General features: G+C 40.9%; 1 protein-coding gene across 1 annotated transcript in view; it reads right to left on the bottom strand.

Moving 5' to 3' along the window:
• The window catches only part of LOC111260451 (uncharacterized), a 108,484-nt gene that overhangs the window by 31,623 nt on the left and 58,554 nt on the right, over positions 1 to 18,307 (bottom strand). Inside the window, exons 2-3 of the mRNA XM_086968334.1 lie at positions 15,119 to 15,189; positions 2,169 to 2,260 (exon numbers count right to left, since the gene is read on the bottom strand). Of these exons, the coding sequence (XP_086824460.1) occupies positions 2,169 to 2,260; positions 15,119 to 15,189 (163 nt within the window). The remainder of the gene's footprint in view (positions 1 to 2,168; positions 2,261 to 15,118; positions 15,190 to 18,307) is intronic.

Raw genomic sequence — 18,307 nt, 5'->3', positions numbered from 1 at the left:
TTCCAATCCCTGCAATATTCTACTTCACTGACATAAACGGAATAGTCCAACGAAAGCAGGAGCAATAATGCAAACGAAAGTTCTTCATTAATTGAAAAAAATAGAACAGGACATTAAATTCACCATCACAAAGAAGGACCATCCACAATATATGAATACATTGGTATTTAGAAGGACATCGATATAAAGGGCCATTTTACGTCGAGACCCAAAACGTGTGCTTATTCAGCGAAATCACTTTAACTATTTTCTAGGGATCTATTCGCAAAACATTTTCGTGTTATTTTTCATTTGTGTCGTTTGTGTGATTTGTGTCGTTGGTTCAGCTAGCTGAGCCGATATCGTTACAAATCATAGCTCCACTATCCCCGTTTATGTAGCTATATTCTGTTTGTTTTCCCTAGATTTCTATATAGCTGCTTATCATGCGCTCGCTCCGTCTACCATGACAAATATTATTATTAATACTAATAACACCAAATCATCCGAAGCAGTTGCTGTGCGGCTTAACCCAATTCGTGTGGGCTTTCTGGTATCAAGTTCACCTCTATCTACCGATGGCATGACCATGTTTTATAGTTTTTGCTTAGCATTATCAGTCATCAGAAGAAGCCAGTCATTAGTTTGACCGTGAAAGCCCGGATGAAATGGGGTTTTCGTAGCTTCGTCGACGCTTCCCATCTACGTTCTAATGCCCGACGTCCCTTCCTTCACAACTCGACTATCCTTCAAATAGTCCACGTGAATTACACGAAAATTAGACGAGGAAAACTAGATTTTCTTATTCGTTTTCATTATTACTATTGTAGTTGTTGTGTGACGTTCGAATCAGTTGCGGACAAACAGGCCTAGAACAAGGGCAACATCTAAGGCAGAATTGGCGGTAGGTCAGCTGCAGATAGGCCTTCCTCAATGAGAAAATGCGCCAGCTTCATTTTTTTTTCTTCGCACTTTGCTTTTTAGCGCTCATCCCCTATTTTTCTGTTTGCTCTTTGCTGCTCATCCGTATCGTCTCTGCCGGTTGTTGCCTGTTGTTTATGCAACAAAGCTGATAGCAGCAGTAATGGTAGTCGAAGCAAGATTTAAGCAAAAGCAACCTAAAAGGGGTCTGCGCCGCCAGTGGGGTTATTTGATTCGAAGTAACAAAAAAAGAACGACAAGTACCTTGGGAAGAAGGTTGTGCTGTTTCAGATCTATCCTGATCTATAGATCTGTGTATGAGTGGGAACGCTGAAATTAACTCTGACAACTGTTTCGTGTATTAATTACTGTAAAGGTAAGTTGTGCGCATAATATTTGCTAATTGTGCTGTAGTATCTAGGTTGTTCGTATGTAAACACTCGTGAAAAGCATCATATTTATATCGAAAAATTATGAATTAGCAAACAGTGTCTAGATTTAGAGGCAATAACCCACAAGTAAACAACGCTATACAGGTAGATATTTCATGTTCTTAAGGACGGCCTCAGCAGCATAAGCGAATCAGGCGAAGTGTTTAACGCCTTCGGAACGTTCAAAGAGGGGCCGATTACTAATAATATAAAGCTGTAAAGAAGGATATAGAAAGCGTTACATGTTAATTGTTGTTATAAGGTAACGCTTCAATGGCTCAAATGAACCCGAATCACGAATAAGTTTAAAGGTCCTTCATAAAATAACCAGATAGCAAAACACGAAATTCGACTGTGCTGTTTAGCTGGATCTAGAGGAGGGCTGTCGTACGGCCAGATGTAGATATATTGGGATATGGCCCCCACCGAAACCGAGCTCTCTGCCATCAGGTTTAAGAAGATAATCCAAAGAAATAATCACGGTCTGAGCATCAACAGGCTCGTCTGTTTTAGATTGAAACAATTCTTATGGTAACAGTCACTATTTTAAAATCTTTTTCCTTTTTAAAGAGCTACATATCAAATGTATTTATAGACAGTCTAAATGGTGATCGGTTCTTGGCCGTTCATGTATTTAATTATATACAAATAGACAGATGTTATACTAATTTAATGACAGGATCGACCTTCATTTGAAGTTTTGGCGAGATGAAGCCGACTGTCAATATCCATACAAAGTTCTATTCACCGGTAGTCGAATAATGCAATTGATTTTACAGATATTTTATTTATAAGCAAACAAATAAATATTAAATGAAAAATTTAACGCAAGTTTACGTTGCGTCGTCGAGGCCGAGCCATTGATCCTTCGGCGTGAGGTCCATAACGTGCTTCTCATTCTGGTCAAACAGTTCTAGTTTGTAGCCTCCCTGAAAAATCGAACGCATAAGACAGAGCTGGATTTTATTGAAAGCCAGGGAAAAACTATATCGGGAAGGCAATAATATTCCTATTACATTCTATATACGTTCTGATACGTCAAAAGGCAAATTGTCCCGGCCTTCAACAGCGTAGGTCAGCCGAATTAGTCAGCGTTGCCGCAGTAAACTGTACCTGATGCTCGATGGCTTAAGTAGAAGCTCCAAATCAAGAGTGACGAGGGCAAAAAATAGACGACTTCATATGAGAATGTTGAAAACAATACGGAAATTTAAGCTAGATGGATACATCTTGTCGGGGAGGGCGTGCCTCGATATGTTTAAAAAAGAGCGCGTCGTTATGCGTTGAGATGATTAGGTGGGCCCGTGATTAGCAGTTTACGCAGTGCAATAGATACAAGCACTGAAAATATTTTGAATTTTTAATAATATGCAACCGTCGTAGACGTTGTTATAACTATTTTTCGTTTTATATGGAAATTAAAAATCGCTTCGAGCTAGATATCGAACGTCAGGAAATTTCGACGCAAACCTTAGGCCTGTACTAAACTCAATAGAAATACTGTCATTTTATGAAAATCATCAAAATCCGGTTTAGCAGTCCATAAAAATAGATAATTCTGTAAAAAAAAAATCAAATGATCTCCGTAAATTAACAACATGACTAAAAAGGGACTGAAGCAAACAAGAAACCTAGATAAACACGAATCTAGGATTACAGATGACGGAATTGCGTTAAGAAAATACCGTAAGTTTGCCGTAGCTTAATACAACAATTCTTTCCACAGTGTATTTTTTTTTTATTTCCTAATATTGAATTCTTACTTGATCATCAGCGTTGTATATGACATGATGATGGTGGAGATTGAAGCCGCCACTTCTGGCTTCTTCAGCCACCGGGATCTCCAAGCCTGCAACCTATTCCCTAAGTGAAGGCGTGTTTCATTGTAATTGTAGACACGTCTCGAACGCAACTCGTAATCTTTCTTGGCCTGTCAGTCAGGCAGACACCAAAAATACTATGGTCGAAGTAAACATATCTCTAAATCGCCATCTTCTTGTAGGTGCGTGCTTGAATTTGAGTATTTGTCTAAATACACAAAACAAGTGAGCAAAAGTCGCTGTATGTCTGTATAAACTATTCAGCCTAAAGTGCTAGCATTGTCATTAATTAGCAAACCATCCGATTGCTTTTATACTCTGAAAATTTATGGACTTTCGCTGATCGGCAAAAAGTCATACTTCTGCACCGTTATGCCCTTCAGAGTGTAACTACAGAGAGCATATCGAAAATGCATTTTTAGTAGATTAATGGCTGTGAATGTAGGGTGCGCAATCTAGCTAACTAATATATTCAGTACGCGCCGTCGTTTGTTTTTTTCCAAAGTTTTACAACCCAAACAAAATACCCTCTTGCCCGTCGCGTGCGATCTTCGATATGAGGACATGCGTATTTAATCGCGTGAGAACAGATACATCGATCGTTTTCCAGTGTTACTATGGGAATAATGGCGAAAATTAAACCACTTCAGCTCTATGGCCCACCATGTTACAGCACAAAGAGAAGAGTATTGTTTACTTAATGTTATGTGAACTGAAAAAGCCAGAGAAAAGTCGGCTAATTCGATGGTAAAGTTCGTCTGTGATAAAGGTAATTGGAATGGTCGTTTGGCGGGGTGTTGCCTGTCAAAAAGATGTGTATCGCTAAATTGGATTTTGCACTATTTTATTTGGCCTAACTTTTCACGAAGGTTTATGAAATGGTTTCAATCTAAGCTAAAGGGGCATGTAAGTTCGTCCTTCTTGACTTCGAACTGGAACGCTTACATTTAGCGAGCTCTATACAATACTTATTGCCAAATATTTTTACAAAGCATATGAAGCTCTTTGTCAAGAACGGTATATAGACTTCTCATCCACCATAGAGTTAAATACGGCAATGCATAAAATTGGAGTTAAAAAATGTAGTGCAGATGCTACTGGCGGGTAATTTTATGCTGTGTTTTTACGGTGAGATGCAAATAACTAAGGGTTAAATCAAAAAGACATGAATCGTCGTGTCGTTAAATATGATAAAATATAGTGCCATTTTATATCCACGCGCCGATAAGTTTTAATGAAGTTTTTGAACGTATGCCTAAGTTCACGTCGTCCGTAAAAATACATGATATTTTTGGCCATCTCTCTACGCTGTCCAGACATATTTAACCCGCCAGTGTCGACAATAGTTTCAACCAATTTTTCAATCAACGTTACGTGTTGCCCCTTTGCTTCGTTTGCCCGCTTTACGTAAGTGTATCCTGGCAGTAGCATTTTGGCTTTGTTATAGATTTATGCACTTAGATTGGACAGAACACTGGTTAGAGTATGAATACAACTCGAAATTATGCGGATAGATTAGTAACCGTTTTATACAATTGAATATAGTAAATGCTCAACGGTGATAACGATGTGTCGTTGATAAGATCGAGCCGATCTTCATTCGTGATTCATGTGAGACAGATAAGAGATTTAAGCATCTTGGAGACGCCAAGAAATGGCTACACACATCATACGCGTTTAGTTATTGTGCAGCTTCCATTCAAGCTACAATTCCTAGATCTTCATCCAACAACACGTAAAGCACTGGGAGTGTCCTTAGTGATTCTGAAGCCTCGCTATCTTTTACACAACGAATGTGATAGTGGCATAGGGACAATTAGGCCAACGAAAATTATTGAATCTTAATTATGTTAATATTGTTAACTTGAAGATAAAAGCTCCAGTTCTGTCACACACGTCACTTTGTATAGTTACGTTATCCTCTCTTGATTCATTCAGCTAACGTGTTATAAAGGTTAGGCTTTAACTAAAACCTTCTAAATGTACAGATAGCGGTTCTGTTATTTATTTGGACCACTGAACAAACGATGAATATTACAATCAAATTTCACTTCAGACGGGAGACTTTATCGATCAGTCAATCATCGTCCTGACGATGACAGTGACCTATAAACTAAAAGCTGATCAATTGAGGAAATCAATTTGCTGGTATTTAAACTATCGGCATAACGATAATTTCGTTCGAGACATTTGTTCCCCAAGTTTTTTTTTGTCATTTTAAACGTGCACGGAAAATTCTTTGGTAATGCATTGCTTTGTTGTTTTCTATTTAGCACGCGCACGTATGAATATGATGAATTCGTTTTATGGCATAACCTTTACGTAACATAGTTGGAGCAAAGTTGTATATTTAGGTCACATTAAAGCTCGTTAATGATCATGATCATCATAAATGCTCATTAATCATAAAGACTAAATCGTCTGTCAGCATCGCAGTCGCCGTACTGTTCAGTATCACGCGACTCAGATCAACTTCAACATACTTAGACGAAGGTATACAGGATAGATATGATAAATCTTCCAAAAGAACCGAAGAAACGTATGCACTTAGGGGGCAATCTATCGTGTCTTCATATCTCCCATTGTTTGTTAGACGTGCTGTTTGCTTTGTCGTATAAATTCCGCAACACACAATTATTAGGATAATTGCGTACAACATAATAATTGTATCAATATCCAGTTTTATCTTGGCTGTTATCTCGTTTAATCAACATTTTACATCAGCATTCACAAATATGATTCAATAAACCAAAGCAGTATCCTTTTATTGTGACGAAGCACATCAGTTAGTCCCTACGGTGACGGAAGTAATGACTTCGTCCTGTTAAGACTGTCACTGATCACTCTATGTTCTTCCTAATTGTACGTATTTGATTTATTTTCTGATTCTATTCCAGCTAATGTACTAGAAGGGGATTTCCCTATTTTTGTTGCTGTCGCAAGGGCAGAAGCAGTCCTAGTTTGGCCTACAGCTCTTAACGATTTATACATAGGGTACCGGACTATTGTGTTTCTACTTATTATTTACCTACAATTTTCGTCCTGGCTGTTGCTATTCCCGTACCGTAGTTAACAGCGTAGCAAGCGTGCAGTCCCTGGCAAAATGATCATCGAGTTCTCAAAAAAACTCAGCTTTTGTAGATTTACGATAATGAAACTATAAACATAAAGTTCTATACAGTGTTCACACAAGCAAAGAAACTTCGCTTCGCGAAATCCTTGTATCTTTTTTACTCGACCTTTTAATCGTATTCTGTTGTTGTTTCGTCACTACAAATCCAGTTCGACAGGCAACAAGCGTCAGGAAGTAATCAGCCGCCTAGAAATCTTCTATCAACTACGGCTTCAGCGTCTGACAGGTAGTCTGCCTATTTTACGGGGCTGTCGCTTCGGGTAGTCAACCGGATAACTCTGCTGTGATTATGGGCAGGACTTTAGCGAAAAAACGCAAATTATATTCATTTTACACAACAATAATAATACTTCTGCTGCTGATGCGACTTCTGTTATAACTGCACTATGGTATTGAGCGTGCGGCCGCTAACCTGTCAGCGGCACTGGGAAGGCCAGCGTGAATGGAGCAGCAGCTTACAAATTCTAAGGGTCAGAAGTGGATCACAACCGTCAATTTTTCAAACAGCGTCATCACTATCACCAATAACATCAACAGTAGAAACTAAGACTGAAAATAAGTACATGTTATGCGGGAACGTTGCCAACGGAAACGTGCCCTGTTAGCCAGAATCAAACAAGGGACTGAACATTATGGGGACGTGGAAAAGATCCCGCTATCCAACAACTGGCTCACGCAGTAAACACGTCGCTAAAAGTCGTTATCGCCCAACCCTGTAACACGGTCAACACGGAATTCTTTCATTGTCGATGTTACATGCAGTAGCCGCCGCAGGCTGTACGAATATACAATACTGGCATGTAATATAACAACGTCAATGACGCTATGGATAACGATACGATGATCTGTAACGAAGAGCAACAACACTGACTTTTAAATTTAAGCGGTTCCGGCAATGGTAGTTTCCTGCCAATGGTCTGCCACCATCGACCGCTGTTTTAGCGACAGGACTACTTGACTGCCATTGCACAGTTCACTGTTAGCTTACCAGACCGCCAACCTACCGCTAGCGAAGTAAACCTCTTTCATTTCCGCTGTGATGATGATGGTGAATGATCGCTGAGAACTGCATATAGTGCCACTGGCCATTTGCGGTTAAAACTTCGAACGATGCAACGATATTTTGTCTGTCTCGAGTCAACGACTATGCTGGATTGATACTGGGACGCGAAAATCAGACTTTTGGTCCGATTTCGTCATCAGGAAGGCCTTTTTTCACAATGACTTTAAACGCGGTCAGCTGTGCAGATTAATAGGTTAACGAAAAGTAGCCTCTATCATTTATTTTACTCGCGCTTCAAATTAATGTTAGTAAAGTAATGATCACAGTAATAATACTAATCATTATAAGTCGCAGATCGATTGGGCGGCGGGCGCAACGGGTTTATGACAAAAGCTTCATTTCTTTTTCCACGAACGTTAAATGTCGAATTGTTGTCTTTGCCTTTATTGCTCCAGCTAGACAGTGATTATTGATGTTGCTTTTGTCTGACTAGAGTTTATAGGCATTGGGTCAGGACCTATAGTGTTGCAGCTGCCAGGCTAAGTTTGCAGGCAGAGATTCGCTCGAAAATCCGGTGTCTTACCACTAGTCAGACTACACCTTTCGAAAGTCTACGTGTGTTCTGCTTTTATTAGTTTCGATGCAGGACACAACTGTCCCTCGAATATTTCCATGACGACGACCGTTCCTGCTCAAGAGATTCGTCTTTAATTCGGTGACTGCAGCAGTGGCTACATCGGGGGCGGCGGCAATGACGTCGAAATCCATGTTCACGCAGGTGAGCAGCTCCAATCCGTTACTATCTTAGGATGTTTTCGGAGCACTGCGCGAAAGCAAAAGTGAGTGACGTGGTCGGCCTGGCTACCACTACCATTGTACTTCTGTAATGCTGCCCACGGCTAACAACGCCGAAAACGCCGCCCCGCTGACAACGTCGCCATCGTCGACGGTGACAAAGTGTGACCTTCGACCAAGGTCGATCGCACTTCGACCCATAGAAGCCACCCAAAGAAATTGTTGCGCATACAGCAGACATAAGTATAGCTTTTAAACAGCGCGTACGCAACCGCCTTAGATATTACGACCACACCGTGCTGTTGTCCATTGCGACAAACCTGGATCCCGTCCGTTTCGAATCGCGTCGCTGCAGCTTCGGTTCGACAATTGATCCTGCTACTGATATGTTGCGGCAGCGGCCGCGGCAGTGGCGGTAAATTCGAACACCACTGTCGCTGCATCAAGGGCGCACGCCGTCATATCAAGGTCATACGCATTAGAAAACAACGATCATTCGTGTGCATTCGTTTTTTTTTTTTTGTAAAATGTCGACAAAATATAACTAAGACAACGATGATTGCTAGGTTGGCGTTAATATGCGGACGTTACAATGGCTGTTTCTATGTGTTTGCTGCAACTGCTAAGACAGTAAACGCAGAAAGTCCTAAGGCGGAAGATAATAATAGAACGACAGCACAGTTGCACAGGGGGGGACCTGCTGCTGGTCCTCTCAGCACAAGACCTGCTTAAGATGAGACAGGACATTATCGCCACAACATACTGCAATGTAGATTGCGGTTGTTTGTACATGTGATGCCGCTTTCGTGTGTGCATGTGTGTGTGCCTGTACCTTCGTGGAACACTTATTGGCTTCGGGACACAAGCAGACAACCGGACTGGCGCGCTGTGTGATATCGTGAGTCCCGCCACTGGACTGAGGGGCAAGCGTCCTCGCAGAAATACTGTTTGGCAACGCTTGATCAATAGTACCATTGTCATGGTTGTATTTCTATTGTAGTTTTTGTTGTAGCCATTTTTCCAGCAGCCACCGCCGTTGCCGCTGTGTACTCCACCGTGTTAGCGTTGTCGGCGCCGTGTACCGGTGATAAAGACGGTTGAAGTGTGAATAAGTAAATTTAAAACAGGCCCGCGTCATCATCGACATCTGGTGTCATACTAATGACGATCTGCTTCGCTTCCTGCGTTGTTGCTAATTTTTTTTTTTGTTAAATTCACAATAAACAGCGAAAGGGACAGTGGACCAATGTGCCCGGAAATCAGCGAAGTGGCAGCACCCCATTAACGTGACAAAGGGCAAACACACGAGGCCACTACCCGTCCACTATTTCACCTCTGTCTTAACTCCGCAGACTCCTCAAATACGACCTTTCCATTCTCCCTCACGCTAGCATCTCTTTGTATCCACCCGCTGTGTGCGCTTGGGCTTGACCCAGGCTTTTGTTACTACAGCTTGGAACAGAAAACAACGATGCCCGGAAGAAGATGACGGCGGCGAAACGTAGACGAGAATGACAGAATATAACATAGCGGCTCGTTGGTTTTTCTGAAGATTTACCTTCTGGGGAATGCTTTTACAGTTGCTGCTGCTGTTCCTGTTTGTTGACGGCGACAGTTGGTTGGAAGGCGTGGTAACAAAAGGCAGGAGTTCTGCATACATTATAATGTATCTGTATGTTTCTGCGGTCGTTGAAGTAGAACGTCGCGGGCACTGTTGTGCAAAAAGGCAATCCCGCCATGGCGATGGGCGCTAGTGCGAACAATTATCTTTCTCTATGTTGTGAGTACACTCATAAGGATCGCCCTTTTGTGTGTTTTTCCGGATCACGAAAACAGGCTGGCTTCATCTACAGCGTTATTTCCTTCAAGTGAATTTTACTGAGCTTCACCGACTCATGTATTCCGCTATTTAAAATCTAAATTTTTCTTTGCAAAGTTACTGGGCATTATTTAACGATGTCGAGTGTTTGAAAGACGTACTTTCCTATTTAGAATTATAAATAGTTATATGCAATGCCTATACCTCACATACATAGAAATGTATGTGAGTAACTAGATGCGTTCACCTGGGAACGCCTCGAAATTGCTAGACAGGAATGAGTGAAGCAACTATTATATCCACGGGCTAATTCACATTTACCTGTTTCCATGTTTAACAATATTATTGCTCAGATATTTAATTTATCTTGAATTTGTCAATATTAACTACTTAACTTATTTTTATGCTGTACCGCCAGTAATTGTATAACATTTTTTACTTACTTCCACAGGGTTCACGCTCCAGCTAAATCTATTCAAGGACACGCTGCTAGTGTTGTCGTGTCGATCATCTTTCCTATTTGTGCATTGGTTACCCAATAAGAACAACAGCATTCTACAATTACAAAAAAGCATAATGATACGCTGAAAAAAGTGATGAGCTAACAAAGCACATAGATTACGCCGAATGAGCTTTGTCCATGACTTATGTGTTAGCCATACAGGCCACCCACACCGGCGGCCTCGCCGGATATAACATGGTTAATCAAAGTTCAACCACGGGGTCGGTTAATTAAAAAATAAAAAACATTAAATCAGGACAATACGTTGCCGTAGAATTTAATCAGGTCCTTTGTCCACTAGTGATTTTGACCACTGATCGGCCTTTAGCCTAGGCCGACACTTAAATTTGTTACAATAGAAACCTAAGCGTATCGAGTTTTACGTCCTGGGCTGCCTTAACATTGCCGCCTAACGTTAGATGTCATAATGAAGACCTTTCCGAAAGGTTGTGTCCCTGTAAGCTATTTTAGTCAGATAATCCGGTCACCTGGCACGTAGGGTTCATGTTGAAATGCTGGTAACCAAGAAAAATCTTTAGGTACTCTTCTCATAAGAACACTTTCTTGACACTTAGTATGCCAGAAATGAGTAGTGCTGGGGCCAAAGGTTATTTCCCTAATCTAAACAATTATAAAAAGTGATTTATTTTAATTATAGCTATTGTCTACGTCGCCTGAAGCGCACACTCTCTGTTTTAGTAAAAATTGCATAGCAGGTTCTTCACCCACAATTAAACAGGTTAATTAAGGCGCTTGGGGCGAACAAGCACGAATCTAAGTATATAGCAGTCATGTTGCCTTACATTTTTACTACTGCTAAAATAAAACTTAACGAACTTAACTAACACCGTCGCTTTCGTAGATGTAGTGTATAGAAGAATAAATTTGACAGAGCATAAGTATGCTTGTAGATAAGTTTAACTAACTATATAGTAGCAACATATAAAAAAACAAGAAAGTTCCGTCTAGCGTTAGAAATGAAATTTCAGCCAACCAGTTAGTGTCGCAGAGTTATCCAAAAGCTACGAATTCTGCTAAGGTTATTTTTTTATCTTCAGCAAAAACAACGGTACGTTTTAGTTACTACCAGCTACCATATTTCTTTATTGTCATTTGATGATGCCAATAAACAGAGGGGAAAAGACAATTGTTAAAGGGTACGCTGTTGCCCAACTAAACCACGAATACATTCTGCATCACGCATCGTAAACCACAACTACAAATTTCCCGTATTTTGCCCGATAGCCTTTGTATTGTTTCGGCCGTCGTCAGATACTCCCTCGTAGATCTAGTAACGCGAACTACGTGCAGAAGAGTAGTCATGATCTAACAGGCACCCATACGTATGGTGTTTTTTTTGTAGATATTTGTTTTTGATAGTATACGATTAAAATGTTTTTCTTGTTTTGTTTGAACTAGCAGTCTTGCCGTGTTTGCCAAAACGCCACCTGTCTAGCTCATTTGCCACAGCTAAGTTACGATTGGGAATGCCTGGGAATGGGTATGTGTGCGCGTTGGCAGTCACGCAATCACCAAGTGAAGAAATTCACTGAAAAGTGTCGTTACTTGAAGTCGTTGAAATATCCCCGTTAGAAACAGCCGAGTTGAAGATGAGATCAAGATCCCCGAAGTGCCAGCCAATCTTCGACATGCGTATACTACTTTGCCTACTTTTTTTTGTATTATCATTTATAGCTGCTTGTCTCGTTCTGTTGTGAGAACGACCTGGGTACGATGAAGAAGCAACTTCTCAGTATTTCATTGAAAAAACGAGTCCACACTCCTGTTCATTGCGCCTACGTACCTAAGAGGGACTAGACGAATGTTTCCTGCTCACTCAGTTCTCTATAGGACGTTGTATCCCATATGCATGTAGCAGCAAGAATGAAAACAATAAACGGTATAATGTTTTATTATTATTACTACTACATAATAAACCTTCACAATATTTGATTTTTTACACAAACTACTATAAAATCTCTAGCCGTCGACGTGATGAAGTGTAGATAATATGTGATGAAGCTAATTTCGTCAACTGAATTCTTTTGATATACTAAGAAAACTAGATTAGGTCTCTCTTTCTAGGTTTGAGTCACCTTCTGACCGGTCTCCCTGCAATGTGCAATAATTACTATTAGCCACGATGCATTACTAAGAAAGCGAATAGAAAACACTACGCGTGTGATGTGGTAGCGCGGCATCTGGACAATCCTTGCAATGGAAGCAAACAGACAAGGTCATTTATCAGGTTTTAAATGGATTACGGCATAGTCTTCATATTCAGCTGTCAATTCCATCGAGAAAATGCGCCATTTTAAGACAAGCCAAGGCAGCTCGTAGCGCAAAACGATAGCATCAAAGAAGTTTCAGGATCATTTGACATCAAGTTGGGATTTGAAAACGTTAGAACGGACGGTAATGTTTACCGTTCAGTAAATAGCTCTATGGGGGCGAAAGTTCTCGGGCTTTCCAACAATTTTAATATAAGAATATGTTTCTGAAAGTCGTCACAGGTAGTCGGGATGGTAAACAAAATTGAGGCTACGAATTACTCACCTCTTACACGAAAATTATGTCAATGTAGTCATTTTATTATAATCTGTTTTCATTAATTGCCTCAAACACTGCAGTTGTGTGTATAGTCAGCTCAATCAGTTGTCAAAAATTAACAAAGGCTATGAGAAATTTTTCTAACAACAGATTTTGCCAGCTACCATCTTCGAAGCAAGATCTTATACTTTCTCTATAACGAAATCATTATTTTCATTATTAAAATATTTAAAAGGTAGCTACTCAGTAGGACTAGCTACACTAAAGCTTGTTATGATCTTCGCGCTATGAAGAAAGACTATAAGGTCATTATTGTTTTGACTGATAAAAATGATTATTTGCTGTATTTTTATTAAATTTTGAAAAATCTGGCAGATATGACGTACCGTTGTTATTACTACAGTTTCGATTACCTTAGATTTTACGATTTCTCGTTGTAAAAAAGATGTAATGAACACCAGCTTATACCCAGGATGATATTGCTCAATACCACTGATATAAAGAAAATTAAATCCTCAGAAGCGTTGAGATAATAATGGCATTCTATTATTTGTCACGCAATAATAGAGAAACACGACAACATCAATTGGACGCTATTTGTTCAATGCAAAGCTCCGACAGGCGGATCGTGGAGAGGACCATAAGGACTGTTAGCGACCTACTATATTTGAGCCAATTTTAAACGCCGTCTTTCTCATCAGCAGCCCCAATGAGATTCATAATAGTATAATAATTATATGAATGATTCATTTTTACCTTAACTCAACCACTGACGGACAAAAGGAGGTAAATAACCGTCTTTACAGCCCAGTAAAACGGCAACAGAAAGAGTATACTACCTAGAGATGTATCACCAGCTTAAGGACCATTGTAGGTACATTCGTTAGACAAGAAAAAAAATGAATGCCATTTGGTAACTGAAATAGCTGCTCAGCAAAGATTAATAATAATCTTAATACTAATATTATATGTTTTCCAATGAACGAGATGTGTCAAAGCAGCATCAACGAGGAGATAAGGCACGAGAAAAAAAAATCCAACGCGTGTCCTATAGTGAACGAGCGGGCCATGTAATGTGACATATATAGGCAGCGCATTAACTGCAAATTCAAAGATGGATTGCATAATAATTAGGCACGTTAAAGGCGAAAGGTTTTTTCAAACGGATTTAGAATACAACAGATCCGCGTTACACGCATGGCACGATGCTGATCATACGTTACGACGTTACCTTGTCGTTGTATAGACGGAAACGATGGAAAAACGTGGTTGCTGAAACAAAAGCTTCAAGACAGAGAAGATATTATAAAAAGATATCTAGTTTTCGTCGAGCCTAGGAAAACAGCTGCTGCGAACACGACAGATCTCAGCATTGTACTCACTTTTCAGATCCGGTTCATCTCTGATATCGTTTATTTGTGTAAATTTATCTGAAACAATGTCTAATCAACACGAGTACCTGTCGTTTTTCTATGAGATGACTTGTCGGATCACGCGCGTGCCATGAACATTCACCCTGGCGTTATGAGGTTTCCCCTTCCTGCTGATTCAATCATAGACAATGCGAAACGCCAATTCCGTTTCAATTTCAAGTGTAGAGCGATCAGGGACCTCACGCATTGGCCCAATTAAGTGGAGTCATTTATAGAACTCAAAGTTGACTAATATATCTGATAATCAACTTTGTGATTCTTGTAATATTGAAGCTGATACTTGCCCCAGGTATACGATCTGGATGCGATTATAATCGAATCAGACTAGCTTATCTAGTCGTTACGTTTAAATTAAAACAGATATACTCGCGTATAATACAACGAAAAGCAATATATGACGAAGCAACGTCCGACTTTGGTCATTGATTGCAGCGTCTTCGACACATATATGAAACACGAAGATAATTATAGCTTTCTAATTAGCCATACTGTTCCATTAATCGTATCTATACATAGACTAGCTTTATTAGGCAAATTAGACAGAAGAGAAAAATATCTTCCTTTATCCGGCTACCGATAGACCCTAAACAAATGTGGATCTGCAGATTCGCCGGGTTTTTGACACGGCTAAGCGAAGCGAGACGATACCGTTGCTCGGAAATGAACCTGAATGAAGCTCATTAATATGTGACGCCGGTTATGAAAACTAAGCTAGCGGATATATATACGAACCCTATGTGGATAGGCGAGATGCCAGGTGACGTTAATGGTGGCTCCCATTGGCAGCGATGTTCGAATAGTCCCTGAAAATTAACATACACATCAAGTAAAACAATTATCAGCATTATGATCGTTGTTGCCACCACTACTGTCGCCGTTATCGACACGGTTTGTTTGTTCAGTTCGATATAAATACGTTGTATTCGTCCGATTAATAACAAAAAAAAAGCATTTACCAGAGCCGCTAGCCGTTAACACGGGAGTCCCCGTTTCATAGAAGTCAACTTTTGTGTATCGGGTTCCCTGGTACCACAAAATACTACCAGAGCTGCTATTATTACGTGCGTCGACGTTACGCTGCGGCTTTTGCCCTATTTACCTACATAAACGAGACTAAATGCCCCGCCACGTCCCCCACATACAGATCCACGAACAGTTAACGAACCATGAAGAGCTATTGAGACACGACGCGATAATAACGCGCCAGCCACGTAAATTTCAACGCCACGACGACACTAAGACATCTGACCACGCGACCAAACAGACGCCAGCAGAGGCAGCCGTGACGGCGTTCGTTTGGGTAAGCAGAATGCGGAACTGTTGACGAGTCGTCGATATGTTCCGGACTCGCACAGGGACATAAATGCATGAAGCTGTAAGCTCTTTCGAATTGCTACTATATATCCATAAATGAGGGGCCGATATTCACTCTAGTAGCTACTAGATATAATGATGACTCCCGCTACTGATGCTAGTATTACAATGTAACGGATATTAGGGATGGCTAGTTCAACTGAGAACTTGAAAACAGATTAGACAGCCCATCCGCGCGAGTACAGCCTATGTCTTCTATACCATCCGTGGGATGCTATGATGTCATCAACAGGAAACAGATATCGAAGTGGTTCGTAATGTCTACGTTATGCCCCTACTGTGTATTTCATAGATTGTGCGCGTGCGTAATCACGCAGAACGTGTGAAAACGTCACGGAGAGTCGACTAATATCGATAGAACCCAGACCGGTTCCGTGCTCCATTCGGCTGTGTATGCTTTTGCTAATACTGAACACTGGTTCGCTGAGCGTAGAATGAGCATACGTATTAGTTAGTTATCCTAGACTCGTTATTAGATTTGTTTGAGTCTAGTCGAATCGATGCAGGTTGACGAGTACAAGCTGCAGAAGATCCGTTTAGCCCCTTCGCTGCGCAGATGTTTGATTTTCGGTGGAATTTTACGCGCCCGCCATCAACCTGTTTTTCGCTTCTTGACTATGGATCAGGTATTGATTGTATGTCTGGCCATCTCTAGAGGCGTTTGACAATTCTGTAGCACAAAGGAAATGACGCTCATGTCATATTGAACCTATTCCGTTCAGAGACTTGGCTCCTGAGACCAATTTGTGACACGGTATTAAAATTGTAGTTGAATCTAGGTCACAAGTGCCTGACAACTGCAGGCGACTATCAAGTCATACGCGCTTATTACTCCAGTTATACATACATTATGATTATCGCTATAATCATTCGAAATGCTAATTAGATTTTGGACTAGTAATTACGCCCTGCATATGTTTCAAAACTGATTCGGTGAGATGATAATGATGATTTCTTATTGTTTGACTTATTATTGTAAGTAATCTCAGCAACATCGCACGGATTTTGAAAATATTATCAACTAACTCTTGTCCAAACACGACACAACTAATACAAGCAGCTGTCTCTAAGATAAATGACCCACTAGTAAGCAACAAGGTGCGTTCGACATCGAAAATCTGACAAGTGGAAGTAGACCGGCACAATTTTCACTTGATTTACCGTGTCAATCTGGAGTTAAAACACCTAACGAATTATCAAAGTCGCTTCTTGTACGTCTCTCTCAAAAATTCGAGCTCCGTAGTTTTCACTCGCTCCTATCATAGCCTCCGCTGCGTCTGGCCGCTTCGAACGAAACCTGGCCGTCCAAAGCGAAGCTCCCTCTTGTCATTTTCCTTTGCCACCTTTCCTTGTGACTAAAAATAGTTATATCTCGTGTTCGCAACCATTTTCGGGTGTCCGTTATTAACGCTGCGTCTTTTGCTACTACAATTGTACCTTCAGTGGCTATCCAGCGAATCGTTGATGACGTGCGCACGGCCGATCGACCAGCCGACCGCATGCGCATAAACAGCGCCGAAAATCGAAGTTGTGCTCCTGGTTCGGCAGAGCCGTGCAAATGTAAGCATTGTAACCAATGTGGAGTACGCCCGATGCAAAAGAAAAACTAGCATTGACTGCTATCATCTATTACATTTCTTTATTATAACTGTTATTCGTGATACTCAGTACAGCGAGCCCGAGTCAGTTGCCCCGAAGTGCAGTCTATTGCTAGAATAACGTCTTTCTCTAAGCTACATTCTTTCGCTTTGGTGGCCCTTCGTCATTGGGTGTCCGTGCGTTGCCGAAAGGCATTTTTCGGGCAGGAACAACTGCCCGAATATACCTATAACGTGTAGTAGCAACATGGCAACATCTGCACAACAACAACAACAACAACAGCAGCAGCGGCGGTGCCAGCAGCAGCACTTATTCAGGTCTTATAAGTTTTTAGAGCATCCCAGTTGTCCCCGATGATTTCCTTCACCCCTTTTATATTCATCCCTTATATATAAAAAGCAAAAATAGCTGAAAGTGCGCTCTTTCTCAATATATTCGTGCTAATATAACGATATTTTTACCACTACAACGACATGCGGTAATACTACAGTTATTGTTATTATCGAGCTGTTTGCTGGCACACGGGGCAGTTCTGGTTTACTACCCCACTATTACACAGACAACTATATATCTATCTGCCATAGCACAAGTGGCGATAAATCGGCGGGAGAGTGGAAACGGTGGAGAAATCAATCGTTACTTACACACGAATGTGCGTATGCCTGTAGCTGGCCAGCGTCAATTTTTACGAAGTTGTTCCTATATCTGCTGTGTAAATGTTCTGTGCAAGACTTTTCCTGCTGACGAGGATAGCGGCGACGACGACGCTAGCAGTGCCATTGCAAGCGGCAGTGGGCTGGAACACTTCGTATACACTGACTATACACACGTAGCATCAGTCTACGTCGAGTCTTTATCGACAAATCCCCAACTCAGTTCGACGGGTGACCAACACGAAATAAAGCGGACCTCATTAGCTTTCCACTGAGTAGTTTCTCGACGACATTT

This window comes from Varroa jacobsoni, unplaced genomic scaffold (genome assembly GCF_002532875.2).
Source record: "Varroa jacobsoni isolate VJ856 unplaced genomic scaffold, vjacob_1.0 scaffold_440, whole genome shotgun sequence".
NCBI lineage: Eukaryota > Metazoa > Arthropoda > Arachnida > Mesostigmata > Varroidae > Varroa > Varroa jacobsoni.
Note: the sequence above shows the minus strand (reverse complement) of the source record. Positions and strands in the feature narration are given on the sequence as shown.